This window comes from Triticum urartu, chromosome 1 (genome assembly GCF_003073215.2).
Source record: "Triticum urartu cultivar G1812 chromosome 1, Tu2.1, whole genome shotgun sequence".
Classification (NCBI taxonomy): Eukaryota; Viridiplantae; Streptophyta; class Magnoliopsida; order Poales; family Poaceae; genus Triticum; species Triticum urartu.
Window position 1 is genome coordinate 37,861,509 of NC_053022.1, and position 27,187 is coordinate 37,888,695.

General features: G+C 46.5%; 1 protein-coding gene and 1 pseudogene across 1 annotated transcript; both read left to right on the top strand.

The window, feature by feature from the left end:
• The first annotated feature begins 1,016 nt into the window (after nucleotides 1–1,016).
• On the top strand, nucleotides 1,017–10,705 carry LOC125532668 (annotated as a pseudogene).
• Nucleotides 10,706–12,265: 1,560 nt separating this feature from the next.
• On the top strand, nucleotides 12,266–13,442 carry LOC125550065. The gene is made up of 2 exons (XM_048713015.1): nucleotides 12,266–12,979; nucleotides 13,088–13,442. Exons 1-2 carry the CDS (start codon nucleotides 12,365–12,367, stop codon nucleotides 13,154–13,156), a joined length of 684 nt encoding a protein of 227 aa, XP_048568972.1. The 5' UTR covers nucleotides 12,266–12,364; the 3' UTR covers nucleotides 13,157–13,442.
• Nucleotides 13,443–27,187: the final 13,745 nt, after the last annotated feature.

Below are 27,187 nucleotides of genomic sequence, written 5' to 3' on the forward strand. Positions count from 1 at the left end.
GGTCGGCTACCCCGGCTTTGCTCGGGCACCGCCGCGTCGACACGCAAACCGAAAACCCCCAATAAGCGAATTTAACAGCGATTCCGACAAATGAGTTCAAATTCAAACGATACAACATAGTTCGGGCGCAAATAAAAGCATAGTTTTGTAGGACAAATGCAAAAGGACTTGCAAAAGAGAGGACCACGTCCTTGATCATCTTGGTCGCTCTTTACTCCGCACCACCTCCATCGAGGTTATCGCCGGCACTTGTCCCAATTCCAGCACCGAAATCACCGGCGGGCGCACTGAATGCATTGGCGATATTGGTTTCAAATCCCGATGAGAAAACATCATCGACACTGTAACACGCACCGACCTACACAAGCATCCTCCTCTTCAAGATGTCCCTCCTTGCCATATCATGCCATTCTTTGGTGATGTCGTCCATGTCATTGCGGTTCAATGTCATGATCCTATTCTCTTCGGCAAAAGCTTGGACAAGGCTTTGTTCTCAGCGGCACGTGCTCTTCTCTCCTCAATGGCCGTCTTGCGCACCCCCTCGTCCTTGAGAAATTGCCACTTCTCTTGCTTCTCCCGTGCCTTCTCGGCCAACTCTTTCTTTGTCTTCAATGTCTTTGATAACATCAACTCATTTGGTTGCACCATGACATCTATCTTGCCCCAAAAGCTCGACGCTTCGTGTTCCCTCTTGATCTTCTCCTTTGTCTTCTTGTCATCATCGGGCTTGTTTAAGTTACTTGGGCCATCATCATCTTCATCCATGTTCGTAAGTGAACCTCTCTTCGATGGGGATTCCTTGTCAATCAACTTCCACTTCTCGCACTCTTTGAGCATATCCCAACAATGCTCTAGCTTAAATTTTTTGCCTTCGAAAGCTTCCATGTCTTTGTATCTTTGCTGGGCAATTCTCTCCTACACAATTTAAACAAAGTTAAATGATGCAATCACTTCATATGATACAAAATGATGTGCACAACTTGGGACGTGAAAAGGAACTCACATAGTCAGATTCCATGGTTCCACTTGGAGATGCATTGCATACTTGTTCCAAGCAAGCTGCCCAACGGCTGCAAATCGGCTTGATCACATCCCAACGCCCTTGGAGTGACCGAAAGGTCCGTGGTGTCCTATTGGGATGCTTAGCCATCATGTGGAAGTATTGATCCTCGATTCTTTGCCAATATCTCTTGGAGGTTTGAGATGTGCCCGTGCAAGCATCAAGAGACACCACACTCCAAGCCTTGATCAAGATTTGATCTTCCAAGATCGTGTAGTTCTTTGATCTCATGCTTTTTTTGCTTGTGCTTCCTCATACGCCCCCTCATCTACCTCCTCCACTTCATCTTCACCACCGTGATCATGTTGGAAATATGCCCTAGAGGCAATAATAAAAGTATTATTATTATATTTCTTTGATCATGATAATTGTCTTTATTCATGCTATAACTGTATTATCCGGAAATCGTAATACACGTGTGAATACATAGACCATAATATGTCCCTAGTAAGCCTCTAGTTGACTAGCTCGTTGATCAACAGATAGTCATGGTTTCCTGGCTATGGACATTGGATGTCATTGATAACGGGATCACATCATTAGGAGAATGATGTGATGGACAAGGCCCAATCCTAATCATAGCACAAAGATCGTGTAGTTCGTTTGCTAGAGCTTTTCCAATGTCAAGTATCTTTTCCTTTGACCATGAGATCGTGTAACTCCCGGATACTGTAAGAGTGCTTTGGGTGTATCAAACGTCACAACGTAACTGGGTGACTATAAAGGTGCACTACAGGTATCTCCGAAAGTGTTTGTTGGGTTGACACGGATCGAGACTGGGATTTGTCACTCCATATAATGGAGAGGTATCACTGGGCCCACTCGGTAATGCATCATCATTATGAGCTCAAGGTGACCAAGTGGTTGATCACGGGATCATGCATTACGGTACGAGTAAAGTGACTTGCCGGTAACGAGACTGAACAAGGTATTGGGATACCGACGATCGATCTCGGGCAAGTAACATACCGATTGACAAAGGGAATTGTATACGGGGTTGATTAATCCTCGACATCGTGGTTCATCCGATGAGATCATCGTGGAGCATGTGGGAGCCACATGGGTATCCAGATCCCGTTGTTGGTTATTGACCGGAGAGCCGTCTCGGTCATGTCTACATGTCTCCGAACCCGTAGGGTCTACACACTTAAGGTTCGGTGACGCTAGGGTTGAGGATATGTATATGCAGTAACCCGAATGTTGTTCGGAGTCCCGGATGAGATCCCGGACGTCACGAGGAGTTCCGAAATGGTCCGGAGGTAAAGAATTATATATAGGAATGCGTTTCGGCCATCGGACAAGTTTCGGGTCATCCGGTATTGTACCGGGACCACCGGAGGGCCCCATGGGCTGAAGTCCCGGGCTGGTGCGCCCCCCAAGGCCCACCGGGTGGGGCCACCTGTCCCGGGGATGGGCCACATGGGCTGTAGGGGGCTGCCTGGCCTACATGGACAAGGAGTGCTGCTTCTCCATCATCACCAGCCCCTATAGGCCCGGTATTGCGGCACTAGGGTTTCCATATGGGCTGAGTCCAGCCACTAGTGGCAGGCACCTGCGCCTAGGGTTGAAACCCTTGGGGGGGCGCCCCATGCGGGAAACCCCCCTGCCGCCGCACCTAGGAGATTGGATCTCCTAGGCTGCGCACCCCCCCCCTGGCCTATATATAGTTGAGGAGAGGAGGACTTCAGACCTCAGCCTTGGCGCCCCCTCTCTCCCCGTTACATCTCTCTCCTTCGTAGTATAGGCGAAGCCCTGCTACTGTGACGCCCTGCATCCACCACCACGCCGTCGTGCTGCTGCTGGATCTTCATCAACCTCTCCTTCCCCTTTCTGGATCAAGAAAGGAGGAGACGTCATCCGCTAGTACGTATGTTGTTGAACGCGGAGGTGCCGTCCGTTCGGTGCTTGGATCTCGTGATTTGTCACGTCGTGTTACGGCTACATCATCCCCGTTCTTTGAACGCTTCTGCTCGCGATCTACAAGGTACGTAGATGCATCTAATCACTCGTTGCTAGATGAACTCCTAGATGGATCTTGGTGAAACCGTAGAAAAATTTTTGTTTTCTGCAACGTTCTCCAACAGTGGCATCATGAGCTAGGTCTATGCGTAGTTCTCTTGCACGAGTAGAACACAATTTGTTGTGGGCGTGATGTTGTCAACTTTCTTGCCGCTACTAGTCTTATCTTGCTTCAACGGTATTGTGGGATGAAGCGGCCCGGACCAACCTTACACGTATGCTTACGTGAGACCGGTTCCACCGACAAACATGCACAAGTTGCATAAGGTGGCTGGCGGGTGTCTGTCTCTCCTACTTTAGTTGGAGCAGATTCGATGAAAAGGGTCCTTATGAAGGGTAAATAGAAGTTGACAAATCACGTTGTGGCTTTCACGTAGGTAAGAAAATGTTCTTGCTAGAACCCTATTGCAGCCACGTAAAACTGCAACAACAATTAGAGGACGTCTAACTTGTTTTGCAGCAAGTGCTCTGTGATGTGATATGGCCAAAGTTGTGATGAATGATGAATGATATATATGTGATGTATGAGATGTTCATGCTCATTGTAATAGGAATCACGACTTGCATGTCGATGAGATGACGGTGACAGGATGATCATGGAGCCCCAAAGATGGAGATCAAAAGGAGCAAATGATATTGGCCATATCATGTCACTATTTGATTGCATGTGATGTTTATCATGTTTTGCATCTTATTTGCTTAGAACGACGGTAGCTTAAATAAGATGATCCCTCATAATAATTTCAAGAAAGTGTTCCCCCTAACTGTGCACCGTTGCGAAGGTTCGTTGTTTCGAAGCACCACGTGATGATCGGGTGTGATAGATTCTAACGTTCGAATACAACGGGTGTAAGCCAGATTTACACACACAATACACTTAGGTTGACTTGACGAGCCTAGCATGTACAGACATGGCCTCGGAACACGGAAGACCGAAAGGTCGAGCATGAGTCGTATAGAAGATACGATCAACATGAAGATGTTCACCGATGTTGACTAGTCCGTCTCACGTGATGATCAAACACGGCCTAGTTGACTCGGATCATGTTTCACTTAGATGACTAGAGGGATGTCTATCTGAGTGGGAGTTCATTGAATAATTTGATTAGATGAACTTAATTATCATGAACTTAGTCTAAAATCTTTACACTATGTCTTGTAGATCAAATGGCCCACGCTAATGTTGCCCTCAACTTCAATGCGTTCCTAGAGAAAACCAAGCTGAAAGATGATGGCAGCAACTATACGGACTGGGTCCGGAACCTGAGGATCATCCTCATAGCTGCCAAGAAAGATTATGTCCTAGAAGCACCGCTAGGTGACGCACCCATCACAGAGAACCAAGACGTTATGAACGCTTGGCAGTCACGTGCTGATGATTACTCCCTCGTTCAGTGCGGCATGCTTTACAGCTTAGAACCGGGGCTCCAAAAGTGTTTTGAGCGACACGGAGCATATGAGATGTTCGAAGAGCTAAAAATGGTTTTCCAAGCTCATGCCCGGGTCGAGAGATATGAAGTCTCCGACAAGTTCTTCAGTTGTAAGATGGAGGAAAATAGTTCTGTCAGTGAGCACATACTCAAAATGTCTGGGTTGCATAACCGCTTGACTCAGCTGGGAGTTAATCTCCTGGATGACGCGGTCATTGACAGAATCCTTCAGTCGCTTGCACCAAGCTACAAGAGCTTTATGATGAACTTCAATATGCAGGGGATGGAAAAGACCATTCCTGAGGTATATTCAATGCTGAAATCAGCGGAGGTGGAAATCAAAAAGGAACATCAAGTGTTGATGGTGAATAAAACCACTAAGTTCAAGAAAGGCAAGGGTAAAAAGAACTTCAAGAAGGACGGCAAGGGAGTTGCCGCGCCCGGTAAGCAAGCTGCTGGGAAGAAGTCAAAGAATGGACCCAAGCCTGAGACTGAGTGTTTTTATTGCAAGGGAAGTGGTCACTGGAAGCGGAACTGCCCCAAATACTTAGCGGACAAGAAGGCCGGCAACACTAAAGGTATATGTGATATACATGTAATTAATGTGTACCTTACCAGTACTCGTAGTAGCTCCTGGGTATTTGATACCGGTGCGGTTGCTCACATTTGTAACTCAAAGCAGGAGCTGCGGAATAAGCGAAGACTGGCGAAGGACGAGGTGACGATGCGCGTCGGGAATGGTTCCAAGGTCGATGTGATCGCCGTCGGCACACTACCTCTACATTTACCTACAGGATTAGTTTTAAACCTCAATAATTGTTATTTAGTGCTAGCTTTGAGCATGAACATTGTATCAGGATCTCGTTTAATTCGAGATAGCTACTCATTTAAATCCGAGAATAATGGTTGTTCTATTTATATGAGAGATATGTTTTATGGTCATGCTCCGCTGGTGAATGGTTTATTATTAATGAATCTTGAGCGTAATGTTACACATATTCATAGTGTGAATACCAAAATATGTAAGGTTGATAATGATAGTCCCACATACTTGTGGCATTGCCGCCTTGGTCACATAGGTGTCAAACGCATGAAGAAGCTCCATGCAGATGGACTTTTGGAGTCTCTTGATTATGAATCATTTGACACGTGCGAACCATGCCTCATGGGTAAAATGACCAAGACTCCATTCTTAGGAACAATGGAGCGAGCAACCAACTTATTGGAAATCATACATACTGATGTGTGCGGTCCAATGAGTGTTGAGGCTCGCGGTGGCTATCGTTACGTTCTCACCCTCACTGATGACTTGAGTAGATATGGGTATGTCTACTTAATGAAACACAAGTCTGAGACCTTTGAAAAGTTCAAGGAATTTTAGAGTGAGGTTGAGAATCAACGTGACAAGAAAATCAAGTTCTTGCGATCAGATCGTGGGGGAGAATACTTGAGTCACGAATTTGGCACACACTTAAGGAAATATGGAATAGTTTCACAACTCACGCCGCCTGGAACACCTCAGCGTAATGGTGTGTTCGAACGTCGTAATCGCACTCTATTGGATATGGTGCGATCTATGATGTCTCTTACCGATTTACCGCTGTCATTTTGGGGCTATGCTTTAGAGACTGCCGCATTCACTTTAAATAGGGCTCCGTCGAAATCCGTTGAGACGACACCGTATGAATTATGGTTTGGGAAGAAACCTAAGCTGTCGTTTCTAAAAGTTTGGGGATGCGATGCTTATGTCAAGAAACTTCAACCTGAAAAGCTCGAACCCAAGTCGGAAAAATGCGTCTTCATAGGATACCCTAAAGAAACTATTGGGTATACCTTCTACCTCAGATCCGAAGGCAAGATCTTTGTTGACAAGAATGGATATTTTCTAGAGAAAGAGTTTCTCTCGAAAGAAATAAGTGGGAGGAAAGTAGAACTTGATGAAGTATTACCTCTTGAACGGGTAAGTGGCGCAGCTCAAGAAAATGTTCCTGAGGTGCCTGCACCGACTAGAGAGGAAGTTAATGATGATGATCATGAAACTTCAGATCAAGTTGCTACTGAACTTCGTAGGTCCACAAGGACACGTTCCGCACCAGAGTGGTACGGCAACCCTGTCTTGGAAGTCATGTTGTTAGACAACGGTGAACCTTCGAACTATGAAGAAGCGATGGCGGGCCCAGATTCTGACAAATGGCTGGAAGCCATGAAATCCGAGATAGGATCCATGTATGAAAACGAAGTATGGACTTTGACTGACTTGCCCGATGATCAGCGAGCCATAGAAAATAAATGGATCTTTAAGAAGAAGACAGGCGCGGATGGTAATGTAACCATCTATAAAGCTCGGCTTGTCGCTAAGGGTTATCGACAAGTTCAAGGGGTTGACTACAATGAGACTTTCTCACCCGTAGTGAAGCTGAAGTCCGTCCAAATCATGTTAGCAATTGCCGCGTTCTATGATTATGAGATATGGCAAATGGACGTCAAAACAGTATTCCTTAATGGTTTCCTTAAGGAAGAATTGTATATGATACAGCCGGAAGGTTTTGTCGATCCTAAGAATGCTGACAAGGTGTGCAAGCTCCAACGCTCGATTTATGGGCTGGTGCAAGCATCTCGGAGTTGGAACATTCGTTTTGATGAGATGATCAAAGCATTTGGGTTTACGCAGACTTATGGAGAAGCCTGCATTTACAAGAAAGTGAGTGGGAGCTCTGTAGCATTTCTCATATTGTATGTGGATGACATACTGTTGATGTGAAATGATATAGAATTCTTGGAAAGCATAAAGGCCTACTTGAACAAGTGTTTTTCAATGAAGGATCTTGGAGAAGCTGCTTATATATTAGGCATCAAGATCTATAGAGATAGATCGAGACGCCTCATTGGTCTTTCACAGAGTACGTACCTTGACAAGATATTGAAGTTCAAAATGGATCAGTCAAAGAAGGGGTTCTTGCCTGTATTGCAAGGTACGATATTGAGCACAGCTCAATGCCCGACCACGGCAGAAGATAGAGAAAAGATGAGTGTCGTCCCCTATGCCTCGGCCATAGGGTCTATCATGTATGCTATGCTATGTACCAGACCTGATGTAAACCTTGTCGTAAGTTTGGTAGGAAGGTACCAAAGTAATCCCGGCATGGAACACTGGACAGCGGTCAAGAATATCCTAAAGTACCTGAAGAGGACTAAGGATATGTTTCTCGTTTATGGAAGTGACGAAGAGCTCGTCGTAAAGGGTTACGTCGATGCTAGCTTCGACACAGATCTGGATGACTCTAAGTCACAAACCGGATACATTTATATTTTGAATGGTGGGGCAGTAAGCTGGTGCAGTTGCAAGCAAAGCGTTGTGGCGGGATCTACATGTGAAGCGGAGTACATGGCAGCCTCGGAGGCAGCACAAGAGGCAATCTGGGTGAAGGAGTTCATTACCGACCTAGGAGTCATACCCAATGCGTCGGGCCCGATGACTCTCTTCTGTGACAACACTGGAGCTATTGCCCTTGCCAAGGAGCCCAGGTTTCACAGGAAGACCAGGCATATCAAGCGTCGCTTCAACTCCATTCGTGAAAGTGTTCAAAACGGAGACATAGATATTTGTAAAGTACATACAGACCTGAATGTGGCAGATCTGTTGACTAAACCTCTCCCTAGAGCAAAACATGATCAACACCAGAACTGCATGGGTGTTCGATTCATCACAATGTAACTAGACTATTGACTCTAGTGCAAGTGGGAGACTGCTAATCACATCATTCTCCTAATGATGTGACCCCGTTAATCAAATGACAACTCATGTCTATGGTTAGGAAACAAAACCATATTTGATCAATGAGCTAGTCAAGTAGAGGCATACTAGTGACATACTGTTTGTCTATGTATTCACACATGTATTATGTTTCCGGTTAATACAATTCTTGTTGGAAATATGCCCTAGAGGCAATAATAAAATGGTTATTATTATATTTCTTTGTTCATGATAATTGTCTATTGTTCATGCTATAATTGTCTTATCCGGAAATCGCAATACATGTGTGAATACATAGACCACAACACATCCCTAGTGAGCCTCTAGTTGACTAGCTCGTTGATCAAAAGATAGTCATGGTTTCCTGACTATGGACATTGGATGTTGATAATGGGATCACATCATTAGGAGAATGATGTGATGGACAAGACCCAATCCTAAGTATAGCTCAAAGATCGTGTAGTTCGTTTGCTATAGCTTTTCCGAATGTCAAGTATCATTTCCTTAGACCATGAGATTGTGCAACTCCCGGATACGGTAGGAGTGCTTTGGGTGTGCCAAATGTCAGAACGTAACTGGGTGACTATAAAGGTACACTACAGGTATCTCCGAAAGTGTCTGTTGGGTTGGCACGAATCGAGACTAGGATTTGTCACTCCGTATGACGGAGAGGTATCTCTGGGCCCACTCGGTAATGCATCATCATAATGAGCTAAATGTGACCAAGTGGTTGATCACGGGATCATGCATTACGGTACGAGTAAAGTGACTTGCCAGTAACGAGATTGAACAAGGTATTGGGATACTGACGATCGAGTCTCGGGCAAGTAACGTACCGATTGACAAAGGGAATTGTATACGGGATTGATTGAATCCTCGACATCGTGGTTCATATGATGAGATCATCGAGGAGCATGTGGGAGCCAACATGGGTATCCAGATCCTGCTGTTGGTTATTGACCGGAGAGTCGTCTCGGTCATGTCTACGTGTCTCCCGAACCCGTAGGGTCTACACACTTAAGGTTTGGTGATGCTAGGGTTGTTGAGATATTAGTATACGGTAACCCGAAAGTTGTTCGTAGTCCCGGATGAGATCCCGGACATCACGAGGAGTTCCGGAATGGTCCGGAGGTGAAGATTTATATATATGAAGTTAAGTTTCGGCCATCGGGAAAGTTTGGGGGGTAATCGGTATTGTACCGGGACCACCGGAAGGGTCCCGGGGGTCCACCGGGTGGGGCCACCTATCTCGGAGGGCCCCATGGGCTGAAGTGGGAGGGGAACCAGCCCCTAGTGGGCTGGTGCGCCCCCCCCCCATGGGCCTCCCCTGCGCCTAGGGTTGGAAACCCTAGGGGTGGGGGCGCCCCACTTGGCTTGGGGGGCACTCCGCCCCCCTTGGCCGCTGCCCCCCCTTGGATATTGCATCTCCTAGGGCCACCGCCCCCCCCCCCTAGGGGTCCTATATATAGTGGGGGGAGGGAGGGCGGCCGCACCCTAGCCCCTGGCGCCTCCCTCTCCCTCCCGTGACACTCCTCCCTCTCCCTGAGCTTGGCGAAACCCTGCCGAGATCACCGTTGCTTCCACCACCACACCGTCGTGCTGCTGGATCTTCATCAACTTCTCCTTCCCCCTTGCTGGATCAAGTTGGAGGAGACGTCTTCCCAACCGTACGTGTGTTGAACGCGGAGGTGTCGTCCATTCGGCACTAGGTCATTGGTGATCTGGATCACGACGAGTACGACTCCATCAACCCCGTTCTCTTGAACGCTTCCGCGCGCGATCTACAAGGGTATGTAGATGCACTCCCCTCTCCCTCGTTGCTAGATGACAACATAGATTGATCTTGGTGATGCGTAGAAAATTTTAAAATTCTGCTACGTTCCCCAACAGATTCTAGCATGAATAATAAACATTTATCATGATATAAGGAAATAAATAATAAATTTATTATTGCCTCTAGGGCATATTTCCTTCAAAGGCGAAGTTCATTGCAGGAAGAATCATTCCAGCTATTGCAACTACAATGGCCATGGCCACATGCCTTGTGTGCCTTGAGCTTTACAAGGTTCTGGCAGGTGATCACGCAGTTGAAGACTATCGCAATACATTTGCAAGCTTGGGACTACCAATGTTCTCCATGGCTGAACCTGTTCCGCCCAAGGTGGTGAAGCATCAAGACTTGAGATGGACAATGTGGGACCGATGTCTATCAAGGACAACATTACTGTCGCCAGAACTACCTAAGCGGTTAAGCGGCAAGGTCCTGACTACTTACAGTGTCTCTTGTGGCACATCCTTGCTATACCAACACCATGGTCCCAATGCACAGGGATCTAGATAGATGTTCTAGCATACAGGAAGCATTTTGATTTTGTTGTGGCTTGTGAGGATGATAAGGGGAACGACATTTATCTCTCCCTTATCTCCATTTACATCCGATAGGCAGGCGTTGTCACTCTATTGTGAGGATAGACGATTGTGCAAAGAATTCCTGTGGAGAGATGTTTGAAACATTCCTACTCTTGGTCGGTTCGGTTTCTTTTTGCATTGGTAGCAATCCATAGCGTTTTGTGTGGGTCCTTCCGCTCTGTTGTTGCATGCCAAGTATTTGCATGTGTGCGATGTTGTCTGATATTTTGATGAATGAACCATAGCCTATCCACTGGGTAGCATGGGATTGATATTTTGGGGTTGCTTGAAGATGTGTTCATCGAGTCATTACAATTTTTACCTCACATACATCAGTACCTCACTGCAACCATCACTTTATTCTTCTTTATCCCTGGAGTTAAGCTATGAACATACTGTTGTTGTGGTTAAGCAAAACTGTATCTAGCAGTTTTGCAAAAAAATCAACTTGGCTGATCCCTTTTCATTGCTTTGACATAATGGAAATACAAGAGCTAGCCAATTTGTAGCCAGCAAGTTCAAAGCGAGGTTCAGGAAGCAGGAAATGGAAAAGAGTTGAGTTTCTACATGTGCCAATCCAAACACATGCTATGGAGCCAAAACTTAATGGCAACAAATGCTCCCCTCGGCCGACACCACCCCTCGGGAGGCGGCAGACCATGTGGCGGGGAGGTGCGACGGTGTTGGTGGTGGCTGGGTCCGGACGGAATCGGTCGGATTCAGTGCGGCAGCGGCGGCGACAGGATTTGGCTACAGGGGGCTGTGGTAAAGAGGCGGTTGGGCAGCGAGGGGTTGATTGGCGTTTTTGGGCAGCAACCTTGCATATATGTAGCGGTTGTGCCCTGTTTTTTGGGCTATGCTACGCAAAAACGTTTTTGACCATGTTGGAGTTTTTGGGCAGCTATTAGAGAGGTTTTTTGGCCTCCAGAAGCCTAAAAGGGCAGGGTTGCCCTATTGTTGGATATGCTCTTATGAGCATGGTTACTATATACCGTTTTGTATGGCATATGCACGTTTTAGGTTGTCAATTTGACTACTGAAACACGTCTTGCACGTCATTAAAAAATATATCCTTAGATTCGTTGTAGAATGAAGCTTTAAAGTGTTTCTTTTAATAGGATCATTCCAACATGAAGGTAAATGTGTAGATCAGCATTGCATTGTATGCAATTTTTTCCCTACGCAGAAGGTACATTGCAAGATTAGTTTTAAAAACGGTGATCCATACAATGGTCTAGAGGGAGAAATTCATAGAGAAATGGAGTGTACACACATGACTTTCTCCCGAAAAAAAAGAAAGTAAACATAAAATGGCAAAAACACACTGTTCCATAAATAAATCCCCAAAAAAGACATAAAGCATAGGGGGAAACCTCATTGTACCCCCCCCCTGAATTCACGCGTACACACGCTCTCACGCGTAAAAAGACATAAAGCATAGGGGGAAACCTCATTGTACCCCCCCCCCCCCCTAATAAACGCGTACACACGGTCCCCCCCCCCCCGGTTACTTATCAATGACACATCCATCTATTTCCCCTTTAGCCCATGCTTTAAATGCCGCAAGCAAACCCACCCTCGTCCTCTCCGTATCTTAGATCTCGTCCTCACCACACCCTTCTCATTGTCGCCGCAGCCAGATCTAGATCGGCTGCAAAAGCGGCGATCGTGGGCACGACATCGCCCCCGGCCATGGTGAACTCGGTGGAGCCGTCGCCTGCGGCTTTCCCATCAGATCTCACCAAGGAAGGTGGGGCTAGGGGGGCAGGTGACGGAGCCGCAGAGGTAGATCCAACACCGTCGAGTGCCCACCGAGGGAGGCTGGTGTCACTGCCATCAATGCTCAAGCCATGGGGGAGTCAACGGCGGCTGCGGTGCGTTCCCGTCAACCGCCATGGCAAAATTATTGCCTCGGACACGGGATCCTCCTCGAATCAGCAATATGATGTCAACGAGAGGCTACAGCTTGGCCTTGGCAAGGTGGCAGAGCCATCGGGCACCGGCAACCCCGTAGTCGACAAGTACCCTGAGGTCACCGAGGCGGTTTCTCCACAGCCGTTGAAGGCACGCCCTGGTCGCCCACGTCGACTTGCGATGCCATCCCTCGTGGCCACGACCGCTGCGAGCGCGTCACAGCAGGCGTTTGAGCGCGAGCGGCGGTCGGTCCGCGCAGATGCGCTCAAGAGGCCGCAGTTCTCCGTATCACTCTCCGTGAAAGAGATTGAGGAAGACATCTACGGCCTCACCGGTGCACTCCCGTGTAGCCGCCCTCGCGGTCGGCCCCGCAAAGTGCAAAAGCAGATCGATGTGAGTTCCCGTGCCTCCTCTGCTCCCTCCCCTGACCCCCTTACATTCCAGCCCCTGCTGCTCCTCCCTAGGAACCCATTTTAATTCCATAAACGCTCTTGTCCCCAGCTGCTATTTCCTGGCGCGCGGTTATCGCAGATCAACGTGGAGTCCTACCGGGTGCCGGACAATCGCTGACCCTGTCAACTCAACAAGCGCCTCGACCCAACAGTAAGCAAGCAAAGTGGATTCGCAGATCACAATTCACCTTCAATTGGGTGCTGCCATTGTTAGCTACATAATCCATCGATTAATTGTTCAGATAGAGTCAGAGTTGGTATGTATGGATCCCACCAGGAAACTAGTTGTAAGCAGCAAGTGATGACTTGTTAGTGATTTCTAATTTTGAGTTGTACTCTTTGATATTCATTTCCATAATAGCACTAGTGGTGGTTCGTTACTTTGGTATCATCAGCAATTGGAAGGACGTAATGTGGTGTACTAGTAATTGCATTTCTCTTGATGCTCGAGTTAGTATGTTCGTTGATGATAGTACATTCATTCATATACATCCCTATTGCAATCTCAATGCTAGTACCAGCTTCAGTGCATACAATTTCTTGCTATTTTTTCTCTAGAAGATGATTTTGCTAGCTAACTGCTATGGCAAGTGCCGGTACTGCTTGGTCGCATTGTAGCTGGTTGACATGTGGGGCCGGGACCAAAAAGTTTCGAAAACCCTGGCACCGCGTGGCCTTGCCAATGGGTGATGCGTAGTTCGTCACTTGTTTCCTGATTCCTCATGGGGTTGGCGTGTCTGGGAGACCCGAGTGAGGTAATTGAATGACATACATGTATCCAAACCCTTGGTGGTCCCTATCATCGTCCTGGAGCGTCCCAGGGTTCGATGACGCCGCATGGTTCATGCGCTTTCTGGGTGTGAGTGGGGCTGATGGATGGGCACAGTTCGTGCACGCGTTTTTGATGGGATCAAGGGGGGTTATTTCTTTGTTTTACCAAAGCGACTATTCCTACAGTTTTCATGTCTTTTGTGACAATGCTATGTTTTGCACTTCCAAACCTATCAGATTCATTTGTTATTCATATTCCTAGTACCTTTGATTCATCTCAAGTCATTTATTGTCTATTTGAAATTATGTATTTCATAATACATTCCCATGCAACTCGACCCAAAAGATTCGTATCATATCTCCAACCCAAAATAGGCGGCATAAACTTCAAACGATTTAACCAAAGCTCGCAAATGAATCAAACTTCTAATCTTGCCCCTCTAAATTGTGGTAGAGAGTAATTATAGGCAATCTATGTGAGGAGGCGATTAATGATCTAGCTTTTACATCCGATGTGTTCTCTCTCCTCACATCTCACACTGATCCCTCTCTCAGCCATCAATGGCCTGCTTTTCCTCAATTTTGGCAAGATTTCACGGCCGCAATTAAGACCTAGTGGGAGCATCTCAATCAAAAATCGGTCTTTCTGCTGCCCACTATCTTCATAAAAAATGCGCCAAATATTGTGGGTGGTGGGAGTATAAGTTGTTGATGTAATCCCCTACTCATTTGGGATATGAAATCTAAGGCATGTTCAGATAGCACAAACTTGTGCACGACTCCACCATATGATGGTGCGCTACACCTAGGGTGGCTCGTCGGATGGCAAGCTGGATGTTGGGCTGGCCCTAGGGGCCAGCGGGCCGTAACAATTCAGAAGGCCTCCGACTAACGCAAGGAACCCTCGCCAAGAAAGTCTAGTACCTTGGCAGGCACGCAAAGGACTCCACCGAGCATGGCTTTAGGTCAGTAGGATTCTTGTAACCCTAGGCCTCGTCCACCTTTATAAGGCGAGGACAGTGGATAGGTCAGGGAAGTCAACGTTTTGGTAGATAGTACCTCCATCCGGGTTTATTAGCCCCCCTTGTATTTTGGATCCAACTTTGACTTTCTATTTGACTAAAAACTACAAATTATATAACATGCGCTACACCTTGGGTGGCCCGTCAGATGGCAAACTGGATGCTGGGCTGTCCCTAGGGGCCAGCGGGCCGTGACAATTTAGAAGGCCTGCAACTAATGCAAGGAGCCCTGTGCAAGAAATCTAGTACCTTGGTAGGCACACCAAGGACTCCCCTACCGAGCATGGCTTAGGTTGGTAGGATTCTTGTGACCCTAGGCCTTGCCCCCCTTTATAAGGCGAGAAGATAGGTCAGGGCATCAACTTCATAGTCATTGTCTTGTAGATACTACCTCCATCCGGGTTTATTAACCCCTCTTGTATTTTGGATTCAACTTTGACTTTCTTATGACTAAAAAAATACAAATTATATTTTATAAAAAGCATATTGTTAGATTTGTATTTGAAAGAGATTTTTCATGGTATATTTTGTGTGACATATAAGTTAAATTTTATTAGTTAAAACTCATGTCAAACTTTGACCAAAAATAAAAGGGAGCCTAATAAACCCCGGACAGAGAGAGTACAATGGTGGCTTGCCTTCGCCAATCCATGGGAGGTGGATAAAGGTGAGTTTGAATCCATGAGATAAGAGAAATGGCATTTTATTAATATTTGAAGAAATGTTGAATGTCATTTTACTAATATTTAACGGATTTAATGACACCATAATTGTGATGATTCCGAAGGTAAACTCACTGGAGTTACTGTCACAATTCCGACCTATAAGCTTGTGTAATGTATTGTATAAAATTGCGGCGAAGGCACTGCCCAACCGCCTCAAAGTGGCGCTGACTTTTATGATCTTGGAGGAGCAAAGTGCCTTCGTTCCCGAAAGGTTGATAACGGACAATGTTTTGGTGGCATATGAATGTGTGCACGCCATTAGGACACACAAGAGGAGGAAACCATTATATGTTGTAAAGCTAGATATGATGAAGGCGTATGACAGGGTAGAACGGGATTTCCTTAATAAAATGTTGATGAAGTTTGGCTTCTCTAGTCACTGGACGGAGATGGTCATGAGGTGTGTTAAAACAGCAAAATTCTCTGTAAAGATGAATGGATGACTCTCCAACAGTTTTGTCCCTTCAAGAGGGCCTCGGCAGGGAGACCCCCTATCCCCATATCTTTTTCTTTTTGGTGTGGAGGGGTTTTCGGCGCTGCTAAGGAATGCACAAAGGGAAAGGGAAATAAAGAGAGTATCGTTTGGGAGCAACAGCCACTGTTACTCATCTTCTCTTTGTAGATGATAGTGTGGTGTTTCTAGAGGGAACTCAACAAAACTTTGCTTCACTCCGAGCCATTCTGCAGGACTATGAGGTTGCCTCAGGTCACAAAGTTAACTTGCAGAAGTCATCAATATTTTTTGGTAAGGGGAGCACGGAGGAGAGTAAAGAGGACCTCAAACGGGTGATTGGGATAGCTTCCGAGGCCTTAAGTGAGAGATACTTGGGGCTCCCTACGGTGGTAGGGAGATCCAAGGACGGGACTTTCAAATATGTCAGTGAGAGTGCACGTGAGAAGGTGGCAGGATGGAAGGGCCAAGGGCTCTTCAAGACAGCAAGGGAGGTACTTGTCAAGTATGGGCTCCAATCTACGCCGACTTTTACTATGAGCTGCTTTCAACTCACCAAAAGAATGTGCGGGAACCTTTCTTCTATCTCTTCGAACTTCTGGTGAGCCGTTTTTTTTCTTTCACGCGAGTCACGGTTTTGCTTCCGCGAAAGGCATAGTTGTGCTTTCGCGAGAAGCATGGCTGTGCCTCTTCAGAAACGAAAAAAACGCGTTTTCTCTTTTTTTTTCCTTCCACGCGAGTCACGGTTTTGTTTCCGTGAGAGGCACGGTTATGATTTCGTGAAAGGTACAGGCATGCCTCTTTCAGAAAGGAAAAAAAACCCGTGTTTCTGGTTCGGTTTTTTCGTCTGTTTTTTTTCATGAAAAAAAATTTCGTTAAAACTTATCAACATGGGATCTAGTTTTGAAAATCTTGACATGAGGAATCCAACGATGAAAGAGATTCGAAGACGCACGGTTTAAAAGATAAAACGTTTTGAATAAACGGATCTATAAAAAAAGAAAAAACTTTCAGGTTATGACAAATGGCGCACATGCAGCGCGCCACTTGTCACAATCTGGAAAGGTTGAAATGATCTTTACAATGAGTACTCCTCGACTAGTGATTTCGGCTAATATTGCTAGCGGGTCCTTAAGCGTGGAACAGGAGCTCCGCGTGGCTCCTGTTGTTTTCTTTTTTGAGGGGTTGGCTCATGTTGGCTGATGTTGCCTAACGCGAAAAATAGTCTCATCCCTTTTTGTAGCATCTTTTCTAATTGGATGCGCCTGTAGGCCTTGTTTATGTGTCAACGGCCCAAATTCTAAAAGAAAAAGTGTCAAGGGCCCAAGCACAACAAGTAGATCCACAAAGGAAACCCCTAAAAAAACCAGACGCCGAGGAAACCCTCGCGCGCCTCCGCCGCCGACCATGGCGGGCGCTCTCGCAATCGCCGCCGCCGCTGGTTCTTACGATCGCGATTGGGCGGGGCTGCCGGAGGAAATACTCCTGATGTTCATGCAGGAGCTGGAGATCCCCGACCTCGTCCGCTCAGGTGCTGTCTGCGCCTCGTGGCATGCTGCTTACCTAGACGTCCGCCGCCATCGCTTCCCCCTTCCGATCCCCCGGAATCAGCTGCCCTGCCTGCTCTACGCATGCCGCGATTCCGCCGCAGACGGCGCCCGTCGTATGCTGCCCCTTCACCGGCGATTCCGTCCGAGTCCCCCTGCCGCAGCCCCCGCTCACCCGCCACTCCACCATCGGCTCCGCGCACGGTTGGCTCGTCACCGCTGACGAGGCCTCCAACCTCCACGTCCTCAATCCAATCACGGGCGCCCACGCCGCGCTCCCGCCCATCACCACCCTCCACCATGTCGAGAGCTGTACCGACGCCGAAGGCCGCCTCATGTACAATGTCTTTGAGGGCGGTGATCCGGAGCCGATCCCCTTTGACACGCGCGAGGCCAGGGATTGCATGTACCACCGTGTTACCCTCTCCTGCAGCCCGGCGGCTGGGAGCGCTTGCATCGTGCTGCTGGTGCACATGCCAGACGGCGAGCTCTCTTACGCCCGGCTCGGTGACGAGCGGTGGACGTTGATCTCGCCCGACGACCACCAGCTCATGGGCATAAGTTGGGGCTTCATGGACTCTTTCTACAATCAGGATGATGGTTTGTTCTATGTGCTTCGTAGCCACAGATCGGTTTTCACCCTAAATTTCAATGGCCCATTCCTTGTTGTTAAAAAGATCATGCGCAGAGATAGGAAGGGAAATGATCCTTCTAGCATGTACATCCTGCAAGCTCGAGTAAATAGCATAAAACTACTACTTTACAGGCTAGGGTTCCAAAAAACTACCGAATTTTAATTTTTCTCAGATAACTACCAACTCAGGGGTTGGCTGTTTCAGAAAACTCAAATCACCGAGTCTTTAGTAGTTGATCACGATTATGACAGTTGGGGCCCACAATTTTGTTTGACCGTTTACTTTGACCATTAGCTTACAAAGGGGGCCCACCTGTGAGTTTTCAATCAGGTCCCTAAAGGTTTTTGCAAAAAGCAATCGGGTCTCCAGAGGAGATGCGCCTGCTGCAGCCTGCTCGATCCCGAGCTGCCTGCACCGGCCGGCGAGCCACACGCGTAGTGCCTCTCCTGCCGCCATGCTGTGCGCGTAGTGCCTCTCCTGCCGCCGTGCAGCCATGTCGTGCCTCGCCTGCCGGCATGCCGTGCCGTGACTCGACTGCCGCCGCGCCGTGCCTCGCCTGCGGCCGCGCCGTGCCTCGCCTGCGGCCGCGCCGTGCCTCGCCTGCGGCCTCCGTTATCCCCTGCCGCGAGCTCCTCAAGCTCGACGTGGTCGTCGCCGGCTTGGGAGGGGAGGCGGCGGCCAGCACACAAACGCCCCCCCATGGCGCATGCGGTGACCACGGGCAGAGCCCCATGGCGCGCGGCGACAACCACGGGCGAAGCCCTATGGCGCGAGTTGACCGCGGGCGGAACCCCATGGCGGCGGCGCGCGGTGGCGACCACCCATGGTGGCATGCAGCGGCGACCACGGGCGGAGCCCCATGGAGGCGCAACAGCGACCACGGGCAGAGCCCTTTGTAGGCGCGGCGGCGACGGTCCAAGGACCCGATTGCTTTTTTAAATGATTCCAAGGACCTGATTGCTTTTTTAAAATATTATAGGGACTAATCCGTAAAAATCTGTGGATGAGGTGCTGACATGTGGCCCCCACAAGTCAGTTAACAGTCAAACAAATGGTCAACCAAACGGTGCGTTTAGTGGCGGGCCCGACCTGTCATAAACATGTTTAATTTTTTTAATAAAGAGGATTTGGGGTTTTTTGAAACAGCCAACCCCTGACTTGGTAGTTATCTGAGAAAAATTAAAATTCGGTAGTTTTTTGAAACCCTAGCCTGTAAAGTAGTAGTTTTATGCTATTTACTCTGCAAGCTCCATGGGGTGATATTTTGCAAATATGGAGGTGGAGGAGCTACGTCGATTCATCAACACCCGTGGAGCTTCCTGGAGATCTGCTAGGTCACAACGAAGATGACATAGACCGGTATATTGAGCTGAGAACAACTGAAATAGAGATCTATAAGGTTGACCTTGAGAACCAGACACTTGTGAAGATGACAAGCTTAGCAGGTCATGCACTATTCCTTGGTTATAATAGCACCATGTGTTTTGCCACTAAAGATTTTCCAACATTGAAGCCAAACTGTGTCTATATCACGGATGACTCTTATGAGTATGTCAACATCGGTAAGCATAACTGGGCGAGAAATCAGAGTTTGGGATATAGAAAACAAGAGTCTGCAGACTTTTGATAGTGATTTGCTTACTAATTCCTGGATGAACTGGCCTTCTCCGGTTTGGGTAACACCCTCCCTTTTCTAGTAAGTGACTTTTTATTTAGTGATGTGTCAGGACCCAACTGAAGAATCAACAGCAGTCCGGCTAAGTTTAAATTCCCTGCCGTTGGCGCGAAGCTTCCCGGGCCGTCCATCGCCCATCGGACGCTCTTCTTTCGCTCGTACCGCTTCGCGTAAGGAGAAGCTCTGGATCGCGTCGAAGTGGCATCGGACGGCTAGCCGCAAGGCTCGGGTCGCTGTTCACTTTCCGGCAAGGACTTACAGCGTCCCACTGCTTTTCGTTTTACTTTCTTACTTTTTCTCCAATTTGTAAGGCTATAAAGCCAAGGATTCCTGCTCGTTCAAGGGCATGAAATTGTTAGGGTTTCCCCTTTCCGCCGCGAGTGTTCCTGGCCGGCCATAGATTCCTCTTGGCTTGTACTAAAACTCTCTGAATTAAGCCAGTAAATTGAGCTAGTTTGAGTGGAATCCTCCCCCTTTTCTCTGAATATTATTCTTCAGACTCCTCTGGGTCTGACAAGTGGTAATCAGAGCAAGGTTTCTCCTTGGCTGCGCGAGATCCGGTGCCGAAGTGGAGTTGGAGGCGCCATAAAATCCTCCACTTCTCACCGGCGACGTTGGGCGGCGGTGGTTCTCCGGTGGCGATTGGCGGCGGTGAGAAATTCGATACAGGTTTGGGCGCGGGAAGAGGTTGCAGAAACACACCGTCTCTGTGGTAAAATCCCTCCCTCCCTCCCAGATCCGGTGTACTTCTGGAGACGCGGCGTTGGCGGCGGTGCTGGCGGCGGCAAGATCGAAGGCCAAGGTCGGCTTGCAGCTCCGGCTGTGGTAAAATTCCTCCCTTCGCCGGCTGATCACACACAGCGAGGTTACTCGGCACTCTGCCAGTTCTAAAAACCCTCCCTGTGTTCTATTGGTGCAAGCATGACGGGCCCTACGGATTCCTCCTCTACTGCAAACCTGGAGCTCCAATCCTTGCAACTAGATGTCAAAACCTTGCAGCAGAACAGAGAAACAGACAGACAAGACTTTGAGGATTTCAGAGACCACGTTGCTACAAATTTTCACTCACTGCAGAAAACCTTGAGTGAATTGCAGGGCTCTCTGAACAGCTTCATTGCGGGCTTTCCCAAACCCAGGGAAAATCCTCCAAGCCCTCAACAGATAGCACGAGGTAGTGGCCAACAACAACAAACACCACAAGGCCCAACTCATGCACCAGCGGCTGTCCTTCAAACTCCCCCAACTATTGGTTCTGCAACCTTAGTGGACAAAAACACTGGCAAAGAGCTGAACTTGGATGGAAGCAACAAGGCCCCTTACAGTCATCCACACTTTGCTGCTAGTAAACAACCTGTTCCTGAAACCAGAGCACCCACTATTGTAAATCAAACTCTGAATGCTCAGCAGATAGTGCAGCTGGACCTGGAGCAAGTTGAACAAGTCCCACAAGAAACCAGAGGTGGAATAGGGCAGAGAGACCAAGGATTGGAAAACAGAAGACCTCTACCAATAGTCAAACCAGCAAAATACAACATTCCTGAATTTGATGGCACTGGTACTGATTCCTGGATACAGACTATTGAGTTGTACTTTGAGGCTGTTAGAACCCCACTGGAGCAGAAAACAGAAATTGCAGTAACATACCTTAAAGGCCCTGCAATAGAATGGTGGAGAGGTACTGGAATTGTACCTAACACCCTGCCTTGGTATAGGTTCTGTAGGTTCCTGGGTGACAGGTTTGCAGAAACCTCTGTTTGTGTCAATGTGAAATCCTTTCATGCACTCACCCAAACAGGATCTGTAAATGACTACATCCTCAAATTTGAGCAGGCCATGAACTTGATGAGAAGAGATAATCCTGCTCTGCCCCAGGATTACTACAAAACTAGTTTTATCTCTGGACTACATGACAATATACAACACCATGTCCAGTGTCATGAACCTGCTGACTTACAAAAAGCAATCTGGCTTGCGAGAAGAATGGAACAAGCACAGCCACAGAAGAAAACTCTTATACCTAACAACAGTTTGCCTCAGGTGAGAAGGCAGTTGCAATTTGATCTAGGAAAACCTGGACCGACCAACACAACTACAATCATTCAACAAGCTAGAATGAAGGGCATATGCTACAAGTGTAAAGAACCTTCCTGGTCATAAAAAGGTCTGCAAACTGGCAAATCAAGTTCAGATTCAAGCACTACAAGCTGCTTGCCCTGATGATGTTGAACTGGTCTACTATACTGAAGTTCTGGATGAAACTGACATCCCTCCCCTTGTGGAAAGTGATGATACCCCCCTCCAAATCTCTATGCATGCTCTTATGGGTATCAAATCAACTAAGAAGCTCAGTTTTACAGTCACAGTCATGCTTGGAAACACTCTAGCTACTGCCCTCATTGATAGTGGCAGTACTGCTACATTCATCACTCCTAAGATTGCCCACCTAGCTAATTGTGCTCTCACTCCCACCAGAAAAAGGAAAGTGGTGGTAGCTAATGGAGAAACTCTCTGGTCAGAATTTACTGCACTGCAATGCCCATTCTCACTACAAGGAACACAATTCTCCACTGATCTCAGAGTACTACAACTTCAGGGTTATGATGTAATCCTGGGGGCAGATTGGATGGCTTCCTTCAGCCCAGTAGAGTTGGATTTTGATGAAATGCATGTGAAGATCACTCTGAAAAATGGTGAAAAGAAAATTTTCAAAGATGAGAGCCTACCTTCTGTAGCTGTGCAGGAAGAAGAAACTATAGAGGATTTCTCTGAAGAGCCTGTTTGTGGAGCTGTCTTACTCTTGAACAGAATTGTTGTTCAAGAACCAGTAGACACTGTAATTCCTGCTTCGGTCCAGCTGCTTTTGGACAAATACTCACCAGTTTTTAGCACTCCAACTGATCTCCCTCCAAAAAGAACTATGGATCATGCCATACCTTTCACTCCTGAGGCCAAAATAATCAACCAGAGACCTTACAGACTTCCACACCACCAGAAAGATGCTATGGAAACTATAATCAAGGACATGATCAAGACCAAAGTAATCAGGGATAGTTCTAGCCCTTACTCTTCCCCTGCTCTCCTTGTTAAAAAGAAGGACATGACTTGGATATTGGTCAATGATTTCAGAAAAATTAACCAACAAACAGTAAAGAACAAATATCCAATCCCTATCATAGAAGATCTCTTGGATGAGTTGAAAGGTGCCACTGTATTTACTAAACTGGACCTAAAAAGTGGATATCATCAAATCAGAATGCAGGAAGAGGATATTGGAAAAACTGCTTTCAGCACCCATTGTGGCCACTATGAGTATTTAGTTATGCCCTTTGGACTTACTAATGCTCCAGCAACCTTTCAGCTGCTAATGAACACAATCCTGGCACCTTATCTGAGGAAATTTGTGTTGGTTTTCTTTGATGATATCCTGATATATATACAGCAGAAATATGAAAGAGCACTTGCTCCATCTACAACAAGTCCTTAAAGTTTTGCAATCCAACCAACTATATGCAAAAATGAGCAAATGCACATTTGCACAACCACAGGTGGAGTACTTGGGCCATATTATAAGGGGAGATGGAGTAGCAACTGATCCTTCCAAGATTGAAGCAATCAGCCAGTGGCCCACTCCTGAAAATGTAACTCAGCTGAGAAGTTTCCTTGGCCTCACTGGTTATTACAGGAGATTCATCCAAAACTATGGATTTATCTGCAAACCCCTGTTTTAATCTTTAAAAAAGGACAACTTCGGATGGGAGAAGGAGCAACAGGAAGCTTTCAACGTACTGAAGCATAAAATGACCCAAGCCCCTGTCCTGGCCTTACCTAATTTTTCTCAACCTTTCATCCTGGAAACAGATGCTTGTGCTTATGGAATTGGGGCTGTGCTCATGCAAGAGGGCAGACCAATCTCCTACTTCAGCAAAACCATTGGCCCTAAGGCTGCTGCCCTTTCAACTTATGATAAAGAGGCCATGGCCATCATTGAAGCATTGAAACATTGGAAACATTACTTTGCTGCTTCTTCATTGATTATAAGAACTGATCAGCGGAGTTTGAAATACATACAAGAACAAAAGCTAACTGAGGGCATTCAACACAAGTTACTGGTCAAGCTATTGGGTTACAATTTCAAAATTGAATACAAACAAGGCAAGAATAATAAAGTTGCTGATGCTCTTTCTAGAGTGAAATACAGGTTACAATCACTGGTTGCTACTCAAGTGAAACCTGCCTGGATAACTGAAGTTATCTCAAGTTATACCTAGGATCAAAGGTGCAAGGACCTTATGGCACAACTTGCAACTTCTGCCACTGCTGTTCCTAATTATGCTCTTCAGCAGGGAATTCTGAGATACAAAAACAGAACAGTCATTGGCCAAAATTCCAACCTCAGAAATCAGTTGGTGTCTGCTCTACACAATTCTGAACTGGGGGGGCACTCTGGCCACAGAGCAACATATCAGAGAGTTAAACTCCTCTTTCACTGGCCTGGCATGAAGCAATTCATTGTGGATTATATTAAACAATGCCCCACATGCCAAATCAACAAACCAGAGCACTGCAAGTATCCTGGACTACTTCAACCTCTCCCTATCCCAGACTTTGCTTGGTGTCACATTAGTATGGATTTTGTTGAAGGCCTCCCCACCTCTGAAAACAAAAATATGATTCTAGTTGTGGTGGATAGGTTCACCAAATATGGGCATTTTATTCCAATGCAACACCCCATCACTGTCAGTACTGTGGCCAAAGCATTCACTGATAACATCTTCAAGTTACATGGACTACCTTCAGTTATAGTCACTGACAGAGATACCATCTTCACCAGCAATCTTTGGCAGGCACTGTTTAAAAAGCTGGGCATTAAACTGCACATGAGCACTTCCTACCATCCTCAATCAGATGGCCAAACTAAGAGGGTCAATCAATGCTTGGAAAACTATTTAAGATGCATGGCTTTCCTGCAACCTAAGAAATGGATGAACTGGCTCTCCTTGGCTGAATGGTGGTACAACACTAGTTATCATACTGCTCTACAGATCACTCCATTCCAAGCACTATATAACAGGCCTCCCAACATGATCTCTGAAGCAGCTCTCTACCCAACTGAGCAGGTCCAAGAATTTTCCTCTGTCCTCACTGCTGAACAAACAGCAGCTCAGATCAAGGCTAATCTGCTGAAGGCCCAAACCAGAATGAAGCATTATGCAGACAAAAAGAGATCTGAACGAACTTTAGAAGTGGGTGACATGGTGTACCTTAAACTTCAACCCTACAGACACACTACATTGAGTGTCCATCGCTGTCTCAAGCTTCACTCTAAATATTATGGCCCCTTCAGAATAACAGAGAAAGTTGGCCCAGTGGCTTATTAACTACTGCTACCTGACGATTGCAAACTGCATCCTACATTCCATGTCAGCCAATTGAAAAAGCACCTGGGGCCACAAGCAATTCCAAACCCCAGACTGCCACTCATCAATACTGATGGTACCATTCTCCTGGAACCGTAAAAGCTCTTGGAAAGGAAACTTATTCCCAGAACTCAAGGAGATATCCAAATACCAGTAGTGCGCTGGCTTATCAAATGGTGTAACATGGACGAGAAAGATGCTACTTGGGAGGATGCAACGTTCATACAAAAGGTTTTTCCTGGATTTCAGCCCTGAGGACTGGTCTGAAGTCGTTCGGGGGGAGTTGTCAGGACCCAACTGAAGAATCAACAGCAGTCCGGCTAAGTTTAAATTCCCTGTCGTTGGCGCAAAGCTTCCCGGGCCGTCCATCGCCCATCAGACGCTCATCTTTCGCTCGTACCGCTTCGCGTAAGGAGAAGCTCTGGATTGCGTCGAAGTGGCATCGGACGGCTAGCAGCAAGGCTCGGGTTGTTGTTCACTTTCCGGCAAGGACTTACAGCGTCCCACTGCTTTTCATTTTACTTTCTTACTTTTTCTCCAATTTGTAAGGCTATAAAGCCAAGGATTCCTGCTCGTTCAAGGGCATGAAATTGTTAGGGTTTCCCCCTTCCGCCGCCAGTGTTCCTAGCTGGCCATAGGTTCCTCTTGGCTTGTACTAAAACTCTCTGAATTAAGCCAGTAAATCGAGCTAGTTTGAGTGGAATCCTCCCCTTTTTCTCTGAATATTATTCTTCAGACTCCTCTGGGTCTGACATGATGCCACTGTAGACATTGCATACTTGTTCTTGGCTTTGATTATTGTCAATTTATTTGTTCTATTAAAGCTTAATAATTTGAGTTTTTGTCCCATGATTATATCAATCCTCTCTATATATTAAGTTATGAACTTTTCCCTATGTATCGCTGGATAATTTTTGGCTTGATTATTGTCATTTTTTTGTTGTATTATAGATTAGTAATTTGATTTTCCCCCCACAATTAAATCAATTTTCTCTATATATTAGTTCCTATGTATTAGTGGATAACAATTTTGGGTTCTCTTAACGCCATTCCATTAATCTCTTGTTAGAGCCACGTAGTTTATGTAAAGACCAGTCTAATTCGCGTTTGGCACCAGAGTGAATGACAATAACTTCTATTCGTTTTGGCACCAAAGTGAAGGACAGTAATGACAACTTTTCATGTGATTTAAGTTTAACAGAACGCCACTAACATAAGGTTTACACACTTGTATTAAGAGCTCAAATCTTGTATGCAGTGTTATGTAGGAAATAACCCGTTTTTCAACGGTAATATTCTTACTATTTGAACTAGTCATCAACCCGTGCAGATGGATGTGTTAAAATTTTCAGCAATACATTAACTGTAAAGGAGGTTTATTTTAACACAAGGACGTGCTTTAAAAAATTATTACAGCTAAAAACTAGTACGGCCACTTCCTATTATGTCCAAGTTGTGGTCCTTGTCAATTTCTTCGCACCAAGTAAATCGATCTGTTATACATGCTAAGCTTGTGGGGCTAGAATTGCATAACTGATCCCTACATATAATTGCATAGAAAATCCATCACAATAGATGTGAAAGCAATACAGAGACTAACATTATTTGTTATTACTGCTGGGGAGTGGGGATAGTACTCATCTTTCTCCGCTGGATGCACCATCCGAGTAAAAATAGACACCATTACATTTTCTCTACACATTATGCAATGGAACAGGGGTAATAGAAGAAAGGGTCCCGTCAAAACCTTATTAAATTATTAAGTCTAGCATGTTTCTCTCTGTTTTAACACACCATGGAACACATGAATCAATTTATCTTGGGAGAAGGGAGCACTCCTGCAAGGCATAGTATGTATGTATATAAAGAAAACACAGTAAAATTCAAATTGAAGTAGCACCCAGAC

What these genes read in the sequence shown, in the direction of transcription:
- LOC125550065 (XM_048713015.1), top strand. Translation starts at nt 12,365, where the DNA reads ATGGTGAACTCGGTGGAGCCGTCGCCTGCGGCTTTCCCATCAGATCTC. An exon ending in AAGTGCAAAAGCAGATCGAT is followed by an intron (nt 12,980 to 13,087) that starts GTGAGTTCCCGT and finishes TCTTGTCCCCAG; the next exon opens with CTGCTATTTCCTGGCGCGCG.